The sequence below is a fragment of the Peromyscus eremicus genome, unplaced genomic scaffold (assembly GCF_949786415.1).
Source record: "Peromyscus eremicus unplaced genomic scaffold, PerEre_H2_v1 PerEre#2#chr22_unloc_1, whole genome shotgun sequence".
Classification (NCBI taxonomy): domain Eukaryota; kingdom Metazoa; phylum Chordata; class Mammalia; order Rodentia; family Cricetidae; genus Peromyscus; species Peromyscus eremicus.
The window spans coordinates 11578123-11588986 of NW_026734286.1; the positions used below are offsets into that span (position 1 = coordinate 11578123).

At 57.2% G+C, this 10864-nt stretch overlaps 1 protein-coding gene across 1 annotated transcript; it reads left to right on the forward strand.

Annotated features, from left to right (window-relative positions):
- The first annotated feature begins 6739 nt into the window (after nucleotides 1–6739).
- Nucleotides 6740–10851, forward strand: Prss57 (serine protease 57). The gene is made up of 5 exons (XM_059252149.1): nucleotides 6740–6904; nucleotides 7708–7861; nucleotides 8512–8656; nucleotides 9556–9819; nucleotides 10293–10851. Exons 1-5 carry the CDS (start codon nucleotides 6826–6828, stop codon nucleotides 10482–10484), a joined length of 834 nt encoding a protein of 277 aa, XP_059108132.1. The 5' UTR covers nucleotides 6740–6825; the 3' UTR covers nucleotides 10485–10851.
- Nucleotides 10852–10864: the final 13 nt, after the last annotated feature.

A 10864-nucleotide genomic window follows, 5' to 3' on the forward strand; every position in this document is an offset into this window, starting at 1 on the left:
ACCCTTTTCAACATGTCCATTCTGGTAGCTCACACTTGTCACCCCAGCACTCCAGGAGGCTGAGGCAGGAGGATTGCTACAGCTTCCTGGCCACCCGTATCTGCCACATATCTCCGAAAGTAATTTTATTAGGTCTTTAAATTTTTTAAAGATATTTAATTTTTAGTCTGTGTGTGGATTTGTGCATATGCATGCAATGTCTGTGGAGGCCAGAAGGGGGCGTTGGGTCCCCTGGATCTAGAGTTACAGGAGTTGGGGGCCACCACGTGGGTGCTGGGAACCAAACCCGGGGCCTCTGCAAGAATAGTAAGCACTCTTAAGACTGGGCCATCTGTGCAATGCTCTAACTCTTTAATGCGTACCTCTTTTGTTTGTTTGTTTTTTGAGACAGGGTTTCTCTGTGCAGCCCCGGCTGTCCTGGATCTCGCTCTGTAGCCCAGGCTGGCCTCGAACTCAGAGATCCGCCTGGCTCTGCCTCCCTAGTGCTGGGACTAAAGGCGTGTGCCACCACACCCCATTCTTTTTCTTAATTTTCAAAGTATTTTTGTTGTTGTTGTTGAGATGGAGTCTCTCTATGTAGCTTAGGCTGGCCTGGAACTCACAGAGATCCGCCTGCCTCCACCTGAGTGCTGGGATTAAAAGCCTGGGCCACCATGCCCTGACCTTTAAAAGGCTTCGTGAACATACTCTCTCCCCAGCCTTCCATCTCCCACGTTTTGGGCCATCCAGGGAATGAGTTCAGCCCTTGTGGAAAAGGACCATGAAAATGGAGGGTCAGGCGCACAGGACTGGCCGGGGCCAGTTGGAAACTTCACCCCACCCTGAGTCAACTGGAAACCAAATAGAGGTTTCTCTCATTCACCGCCACATGGGGCCAGCCTCCCGCTGAACCGCACCCCCAACTCAGTAACCGCTGGACCACCCACCCAGGGAGAGGCTCGTGAGCCACACAGTGCTTCAGGAATCCACAAGAGCCTTGCAGCAGGTGCTAAGGGACTCTGGGTGTGCTGTGTGGCTCTGGGGCATCACCTAGTCCCCTCTGAGCCTCTGGATCCCCGGTGGGAAAGGAAGGGCTGGAAGAACGGGAAACAATGGAGGCCGAAGCAGAGAAAGCCTGCTGTTCTGGAGGTTTTCTCACCTGTCAGCGCAGGCCCTTGGCCTCCGCCACACCCAGGCCTGTCCCTGCTCCCTTGGGCCAGGCCAGCCGAACAGATAAACAAGCCAGGGGATGTGGGGCAGGCAAGTCCGGGCGCTGGCTCCCCTGAGCCCCTGGCGGGGCTCCCGGGGCGGGGTGGGGGAGCAGCCAGGCCTTTGTCTGGGCTTTCTGAAGGAAGGCACTGGGAGCCAGCCTTCTTGGCCGGGGAGGGATGTGACAGCTTCCACCCATCGGTGGGTGTGGCAGGTCACGGGTTAATCCCAAGAGGAAAGTTGTCTCGTCCGAAACACACCCAGAGAGGGAAGGGTAGGGGGAGCGGTCACCAGCCCAGCCAAGCTGGCTGGGCTCCTATGTCCCAAGCGCTGGCCGGGGTGAGGACAGGGGCCCTGCGGGGGAATGCCACTAACCCAGTCACCAGGCAGGCGGGTCTGTGACCTAGGAAATGCTTCCCCACCCTCAGGCCTGTCAAACACCCCTCAACCACCTATCCTTCCCACCTGTGGGAGTAAGGGGCTGGGGGGCACCCTCACATGGCCTAGAGGGGCGGCGTGCCTGAATGACCGTACGTGCTCTTTGGGGCCTGGCTCTGTACAAAATCTCCCACTGCGTCCACCTCTCTCACAGACCCCAGCTCACACCAGCTGGGTCTGGGGACTGAGTACCACCACCGTTTCCAACCTGATCCAGGCACCCCTTTGAGTCACACCATCAGGTCCCCCCTTTCTCCTGGGCGGGGGGAGCATTCTTAGAGGCAAAGGGGGAAATGAGATTAGAGCCCCTGACAGGGAACCGCCCGCCTAGTTCTCCGCGGAAATCCACCTCTCCAGCCAGTGGCGACTCGGGACCACATCTGATGGGCCGGAATCGGTTTTGCCAGGAGTCTGCGGACCCCGGTGAGGCCACGAGGAGGAGGGCAGCGCGCAGGAGGGACCGACGGGAGCTCCAGGAGCGGCTAGCCCAAGCTGGGGGAGGGGAGGCAGGGAGCACCCTGCCTTTTGAGGAAGGGTCCCTACTCCTCCGAGGTCCCGTAGGCTCTCGGGGGGGCGCCCACCCACAGGTGGCCCAGCTTGGATGAAGGGTCGTGCACGCGTGGGCCCCCCTCCTTCGCATCCTGCAAGCGATGTGTGGGTGCAATCCGGGTCCGTCCCGTCCCCCCCTCCTCTCCCCAGCTTGATTGAGGACCGGGCCTGGAGCGCGAGGCCCAGCTCGATCCCTCCCCTTTGCATCTGGGGACGGTCTCCCCGCGTCGCCTCCGGGTCCCCGGGTTGGGGGCCTGGGGCGGCGGAGGGCGCGCGGCCGGGTACTCACTCCATCTCCCGCGAGGTCCGTGGGCGGTGCAGCGCGGGGCAGGGCCGACTCTAGGGCCTGGCGGCCAGGGCTGCGCGGCGCGGGGGCGGCACCGGCGCGGGCATCGTCCCCAGCGCGCCGGGTATTGTCCGGGCGCGGCCGGGTGGGCTCGTGCGCGCGCCGCCTCCGCGCGCTCCCTGCGCCCCGCGCGCCCGCGCGCGCCTCCTGCCGGCCGCGGACGCCCCGCACCGGCGCAGCTGCACCCAGAAGCGTCGCTCAGATCCCGGATCCCGTCGCCCGGAGCTCTAGACGGGAGGAAAAGAGCCCAGGGCCTGCAGTGGAGCTCCGGGACAGCCACAGCAGCAGTTTCGGGGGGACTCTGCTTCCGCGGGAGGCCCAGCCTGGGCTAACGGTTGGATCTGGTCTCTTGAACTCAAGTGTTTAGTCAGCCCCATGATGCTGCCAGAGTGAGTGAGGGGGCAGCCGGTTAACTCAGACTTTGTTCCCAGGACCCTGGAGAGCCACAGTGAGACAGACTCAGGGCTTGTCTCCCCTAGAGGGTGCACCACGTGGCTTCCCGGACTGCAGCCCCGTGGCCCTAGACAGATTGGGCCTTGGGGTAGAGCAGGGAGGGTGTGCCACGAAACGCCTTTAGGATAGAATAGTTGTCTTTTGGTTTTGTGGAGCATGTGTGTTCACCTTGTGTGCGTGTGGAGGTTCAAGGACACCCTAGTTCCTCTCCAGGAGCCGTCCACCTTGGTTTTGTTTTCTTTTGACGGGGTCCCACTCAGAGAGATCCCCCTGCCTCAGCCAGGCCTACTTCTCCACACCTGTCTATCTTTCCTGAGGATGTATTTCGCGGCCTCTGTGTCTTTCTGTCCATCCCACCTCCTTAGACTGCTGGAGGCTTAACAGCATCCTCCTCCTCTCACAGCTCCTAGAACGGGGCCCAGGACGCACCCAGGGTTCAGCGAACTTGGCGGATAAAAAGCCAGATAGTAAACATGGTCTGAGCTGTGGGCCAGACGGTCTGTGCTTCAAGAACTGTACTCCGTCGTGGACACCAAAGGAGTAGAAGATATGTGGAGGTGGTTGTGTGCCAATAAAACTTTATCAGCATTGATAGGCTGTACGCTGTGTGCCAATAAAACTTTATTGATAGCTGGGCAGTGGCGGCACACGCCCTTAATCCCAGCACTCAGGAGGTAGAGGCAGGCGGATCTCTGTGAGTTCGAGGTCAGTCTAGTCTACAGAGCGAGTTCCAGGACAGCCAGAGCTGTTACATAGAGAAACCCTGTCTCAAAAAACCAAAAATACGGGTTTGGGGATTTAGCTCAGTGGTAGAACACTTGCCTAGCAAGCGCAAGGCCCTGGGTTCAGTCCTCAGCTCTGACAAAAAAAAAAACAACAAAAAATACAGAACAACAACAACAAAACTTTATTGACAAAGACAGGCTGAGTGCCATATTTTGCTGAGCCTGCGTTAGGTGCTCAAACTGACAGATAGCTGGTGTCTTTGCTGTTCCCGGGCCTCTGTCTTTTCTGCCTAAGAGAATTACTGAGCTCTTACTGTAAGCATTGGCGATTCAGAACAGTGTCTTCAGAGAGGCAATGCTCTTTGTCTCCTGAACGAGCGAGTTAAGGGGTCAAGTTCTTTCTGTGGGAGCGTGAGGGCACCCACCTGTGTGCGATCGTGAGGGCACGCGCCTGTAACCCCAGCACGGGGGAAGTGGGGATGGGAGGAGCCCTAGGGCTCCCTGACCGTCCATCCTAGCCAAACTGGCAGATTCCAAGCCAGGGAGAGACACCAGGTGGGTGGCACTTTGGAGGGAATGGAGGGACGTTGTTCTCAGGCCCTCACACATTCTCCCCTCCCCCACAGAAACATGCACCCATGTAAAATACAACATTAGAAAAGTAAGGGATTCGGGGGCTAGGCACGGAGACGCACACCTTTCCTCCTGCACTGAGGTAGGAAGGTCACCATATAGTGAGATTTAAAAAAAAAACAAACGTTTTAATTGAAAAAGAAAAGGAAAAACCAGACGTGAACCTGTTACGCAGCTCTGAGGCAGTAGAGACTCATGGTTCGAGGTTCTCATTGGTTACATAATGAGGGCACATGGGAGGGCTGAGATCTTGGGGAACATTTATCTCCCGCTCCAGCCCTCCTCCTCACAGGGTTCCCAGATACCCAGACCGAGACGGAAAAGCTCCCTGGCTTTCTCAAGACTGTGCAGTGCTCCTGGAGGCCGCTGTGAGCTCGGCGGTTGAGCTCCACACAAGGTGGTTCTACGTTTCACAACTGATCGCCAAAGCGGAAGGAAGTAGGGGAGCAGAAAGAGCTCCCCTGAGTCTGCCGCCTGCACTTCACTTCACTTGCAGTGTGTTTTTTCTTTCGTTTTGTCAAGACAGGGTCTCATTATGTAGCCCTGGCTGTCCTGAAACTCTCTCTGTAGACCAGGCTGGCCTCGAACTCAGAAGGACCTGCCTTCCTCTGCTTCCCGAGTGCTTGGATTAAAGGCGAGCGCCATCACCACTGGCTAATGTGTATTTTTTATGTTCTGGATGTGTTCCTGTGCATATGGACCACACGCATGCAGTACCCACAGCGGCCAGAAGAGGGCATCAGATCCCCTGCAACTAGAGTTAGGAACTATTCTGAGCCACCTTGAGGGATGGGAACGGAACCAGGTCCTCAGGAGGAGCAGCCAGGGCCCTAACCGCTGAACCACCTCTCCGGCTCCTCTTTCTGTTTTTTGGCAACTCTGTAAACCAGGGTAGCCTTAAACTGACCGAGACCCACCTGCCAGTGTCTCCAGAGTGCTGGGATTGGAGGTGAGCACCGTCTGTCCAGCCTGGCTTTCTTTCTGTCCTTATCTTTGTCTTTGTCCTCCCCCCACCTCTGCCTCACTCCGTCTCCAGTTCTCTCTCTTCCTCCCTCCTTGTCTCTCTGTGTCTGTCTCCGTTTGTGTCTCTCCTTTTCTCTGTCTGAGATCTCTCCCCCGACCCCCACCAGCTGTGCTGTCTGTTGCCATCACCCCCCCCCAGCCCTGGCTCCCTCCAGAGCCCCCGGTGCAGAACTTCATCCTTCGTCCTCAGGGCGGCTGGAATGAGCCTCTTGGGGGAAAGGGAGCCAAGACAAGGTGCCCTCTCCCTGCAGGGTGACCGTGCTGGCCCTGTGCCCCCCTCCCTGAGCTGCACAGGGACATTGCCGCCTCAGCACCATTGTGTGTCCTCTGTCCCTTCCTCCTCCTAAGCCCCCGGCATTTGCGTCAGCCGTGGGGGTAGGTCCTGCAGGCCGACTTGGGGGCCAGCCTGCTGTGTCCAGCTAAGCTGAAGCTGAGACACCGGCCACCAAACGTGGACCAGCGCAAGTCCGCCATCAAACGTGGACCAGCGCAAGTCCAGCCACCAAACGTGGACCAGCGCAAGTCCGGCCACCAAACGTGGACCAGCGCAAGTCCGGCCACCAAACGTGGACCAGTGCAAAGTCCGGCCACCAAACGTGGACCAGCGCAAAGTCCGGCCACCAAACGTGGACCAGCGCAAAGTCCGGCCACCAAACGTGGACCAGCGCAAGTCCGGCCATTGTGTGCTCTAGACTTCACTCCACAGCGTGGGGGGGGGGCTTAAGTTCCCACTTCAGTGGGGCTGTGGTAGCTCACGCCTGTCATCCCATCCGGCACTTGGAAGGTGGAGGCTGGAGGAATAGGAGTTCAAGGTCATCCTCAGCTACATATTGAATTTGAGGCCAGCCTGGGCTACGTGAGACCCTATCTGAACTTCCTCTTCCAAAGGTCCCCACCGTGAAGAAACCCAAGCACAGATCCTGCTAGACCCCAGAACTCAGGGTCACTCTGCTGTTCCCTTCTTCCAGCCAAGTCTAGTACACAGTAGGAGCTCAATAAATGCAGCAAAGTCAGCCAAACCCAGAGCTCTCCAAAGGATCAGCCTTCCTCATTGTCCTTACAGACCCCAGGTTTATGATGGGGAAACTGAGGTCAAGGGTCACGGTGCTTGCCCGAGGTTACCTGGCCAGGGACAGATGGGTAGGCAAGGTTGGTACTTCCAGGGTGACTATGTCCCCTGAGACGGTCTGAGGGTCAGTCACATGTGATGTATGTGCTCAGCCCGGCCGGGGCCAGATGAATTAGTAAGAAGATGTTGGACGAGTCGGCTGACAAAATGATCTGGGCTTTCAGCAGCAGCGATCTTGGGGACAGGGGACAGTCGAATTGCCTTCCCTGGTTCCTAGAAATGCCTGCTCCACCTCCTGACCACAGACCACAGCCTTGTTCCTACTTTTGGGGCTGGACGGTTGGTGAGGGTGCCTCCTGCATCTGCAGACCTTGCCAGGGAGCTGCCGTCCTGCTGCAGCCATGGCGCCAGGGACCGGACGCTGGGGATGCCTGTTGTTGGAGGTGGCGGCTGCCCTGACTCTGCTCATGAGGCCCCCTGGTGAGAACTCAAACTGCCATTAAACCCTACCCAAGGTGACTGCCGGTGACCCTAGGCTCCCAAATAGGATCCCCATCTAGTCTAAGTGCTGAACCAGGAACGGTGGCTGTGGGTTGGAGCGTGAGGTGCCAGGCAGTGATCTTAGCCATCTCGGGTACAGGATTGTGGGCTCTGGATTCCCTAATACTTTCTTTTTTTATTTGAGTGTTGTGTCTGCATGTCTGCATGCATGCGGTGTCTGAGGAGGCCAGGAGAGGGCGCCAGATCCCCTAGAACTGGAGTTGGCACTACCATATCGGTGCTGGGAATCAAACCTGAGTCCCAAGACCAACCAGGGGTTTTAAGTGATGGACCATTTCCCCAAGTGTCCTATTTTTAAAATTACATTTATTTATTTGATGGATCATGTGTCTATGGTGCTTGTGGCAACCAGTGGCAAACTTGCAGGGGTTGGTTGTGCCCTTCTGCCATAGGAGTCCCTGGGATTGAAGTCGGGGTGTCAAGGTTGGAGCCAGTGCCTTTGGCTACTGAGCCCCGTCAGTGGTCCAGGGTTTCTCCTGTTCTTGTTCTCTTCCCCCACCCTTACTTAGGGAAGGTCTCACTATGTAGCCCAGCTGTTCTGGAACTTTCCCATGTAGACCAGGCTGGCCTTGAACCCGCAGAGATCACCTGTCTCTGCCTCCCGAATGCCTCTGTTTACCCCTGTCCTCTCAGCCCCGCCTCCACTCCTGCCCCCTGCTAGGGCTGGCCTCCATTGGCCCGTCTTCCTGTCCTGGTCTTTCATATAGCCACACTTATCCCAGGTTGCTGTGGATCCCAGATTATCGGGGGCCATGAAGTGACACCGCATTCCCGGCCCTACATGGTCTCTGTGAGCTTCGAGGGCCGTCACCACTGCGGAGGCTTTCTGCTCCATGTCCGCTGGGTGGTGTCAGCTGCCCACTGCTTCAGAGACAGGTGATGTGCTGGGGCCACTGAGGGATGAACTTAAGGCCATCGCTAGGATGTGACCCAGACAGGACCAACCCTCCCCCGGGGCACTTCTGGTGATAACAATCAAATTTAATAACTATGATCACCTTCAACATAAAGTGTGTTACTGTTAGCACGCACATTACTGCTGGGAAAGGCAGCCCGGTCTGGGAATTCCAATTAGCCAGAAGGCTCAAAGGCTGAGTCAGGAGGATGGAAAACTGAAGCTAAGTTTTAGCTCTAGACTGGGAACTTGTCTCAAAAATAAATACGTAAATAGTTGTAGAGTTGTAGCTGAATAATAGAGCCCCTGCCAAGAATCCCCCAGTGAGGGGCTGGGGGCATGGTCAGGGTGGAGCCCCTGCCAAGAATGCCCCAGTGAGGGGCTGGGGGCGTGGCCATGAGTAGCATACTTGTCTAGCAGGAAGCTTGAGGCTTTGGTTTCATACTCAGCACTACAAAATAGTATTGTGGAAGTAAGAATTGTAACAAATAAGGTTGTGCTGTGTTAAGTGTATTTTTATAACTCTTTAATATTGCCAGGACTGGAGCACCGCTGTAGTGGAGGAGGGCTGTAACCCTGGGGACTGTGAGGGGCTGCATGAGCTGATCTTACTCCTCTCGTCTCCCTGCAGGGACCCCTCCACTGGCCTGGTGGTGCTCGGGGCCCATGCACTGCTCAAAGCGGAGCCCACACGACAGGTGTTTAGCATTGCAGCTCTTGTCCAGCATCCCAGTTACCAGCCAGCCACACAGGCCAACGACATCTGCCTGTTAAGGGTGAGCTGCAGGAGGGTGGCTGGCAGACCCGGGCCCACATGACTTCTGAGTTGGTTTATTTAATTTGTTGTGGGGCTGGGGATGAACTCTTTTTAAGACAGGGTTTCTTTGTGTAGTTCTGGCTGTCCTGGAACTCACTGTTGACCAGGCTGGCCTCGAACCCGGAGATTGCCTGCCTCTGCCTCCTGAATGCTGGGGTTACAGAGTGAGTTCCAGGACAGGCTCCAAAACTACACAGAGAAACCCTGTCTCTGGGGACAAAGAAAGAAAGAAAGGGTTCTGGAATTCTGTTTGAAGATGCCTGGTAGCACCTCAGACTCCTGAATCCTGTCCTACACCTCTGCTGCCAAGAACCCTTCATGACTCCCACCTCTGGGAAAAAAAAGCAAAGCCAAGAGCCACGAGGTCCTGATTCTCAAGGGAGTGTCTCAGAGCTGGCCTACAGACACAGCGGCAAGCTCCCTGTGTGCCGTGGGCTTCAGGGCACGGCAGTTTCGTAGGACAGAGGAGGCAATGAGGGTTCCCACTGCAGAGTCCGGGGGTGAGTCTCCTGAGAGTCACCTGACATCTAGTACAGGTGGGGAAACAGGCTGGGGAGAATGGGGAAACTGAGGTAAAGGGGCAGCTAGATAGACTAGTCCTTCCCTGGAGTTTTGGTCATTCTGTCCTCCCCTTCAGCTGAGTAGCCGGAGACCTTGCAGAGGCCCCAGGCAGCCACCCCAGGCAGCCCCACAGCTGACCAGCACCCAGCGGTCCGAGGGCCTTTTGTACTGAGGACTTTGGGAGGTTCCTGAAGAGTGATGTCTAATCTGAGGCCTGAGGCTGAATGGGAAGGCACCCCAGCTGGGGAGCCCTGAGGGAGAGGGACTGCGGCTCTGATTCCAGCATTCCTCCCGCAGCTGAACGGCTCAGCTGTCCTGGGCCCTGCTGTCCAGCTACTGCGCTTGCCACGGAGAGGTGCCGGGCCACCCTTGGCGGGGACGCGTTGCCGTGTGTCCGGCTGGGGCTTCATGTCTGACTTTGAGGAGCCTCCCCCGGGGCTGATGGAAGCCGAGGTGCGCGTGCTGGACCTGAGTGTTTGCAACAGCTCCTGGCAGGGCCAGCTGAGTCCTGCCGTGCTCTGCACCCGCAGCGGGGACCGCCGGTGGCGTGGTTTCTGCTCGGTACGATGGCCTGTTGTCTGGAGAAACCGAGGCCCACAGAGGGGTCAGGGTTGGACATAAGCTACCTCTGAGAACTGAGTCCCATTGATGTGTGATTAGATGGAGAAATGAGGCCCAGGAAGGTGAGGGGCGGTTGGACAGAGGTGTTCCCTTCATTTCTGCAGGCTGTGCCCTGCACGAAATGCCCAGAAATGCCCCGGGGCTGTGTACACGAGCTTAGGGGGCAGGTCCAGTAGGGGGCGCTTGAACTCCTAACGCTGATTCCACAGTGAGTTGAGGATTTTAGGGTAGACAGGACACAGAAAAGAGAGCCTGGGGGCTGAGACTTGAGAGACACGTCAGAAGACCGGGGCACACCGCCATGCGGGCTGTGTATCGCTCAAAGACCACAGACCTGTCTGTATAGAAGAGACTCCTTTGGGGGGCAAAGACCCCAAGAGCAACACCTAACTCCAACTTTTTTTTCACTCCAGGCAGACTCTGGGGGGCCCTTGGTCTGTGGGAGCCGGGCCCACGGCCTTGTCTCCTTCTCAGGCCTCTGGTGTGGTGACCCCAAGACCCCGGATGTCTACACTCAAGTGTCGGCTTTTGTGGCCTGGATCTGGGACGTGGTTCGGAGAAGTTCCTCCCCTTGCTCTATGGGATGCTCTGTGAGGGAAGTTTGAATCTCAGCCCCCTACTGGGGCCGAGATGAAGGGCACTGTGTCCATGGGCTAGGATCTGGAATAGTGCATGGCTTGGCTGGAGACCGCGGAGAACCTGGAGCTTGGGCTGCAGGCACCCACACAAAATGAAGAGCAGTACTGAAGTACAAGACACAGGGCTTACGGCTCCATGTGTGGTCAGTGTCACTGAGGAGCCCTCAGCCCTGCACTCACCCTCTAGGCTGAGATACTTTCACAGCTCCTCACCCACCATGCTCCCCGCCCGAGATCACCCACTCCCACACCATAGGTCCCCATTCCAGGTGGCTCCTGGCCTCTGTACCTGCTCTGTCCCCTTATGGATGGCAGACTAACCCCACTAACACACAGACAGGGGACCA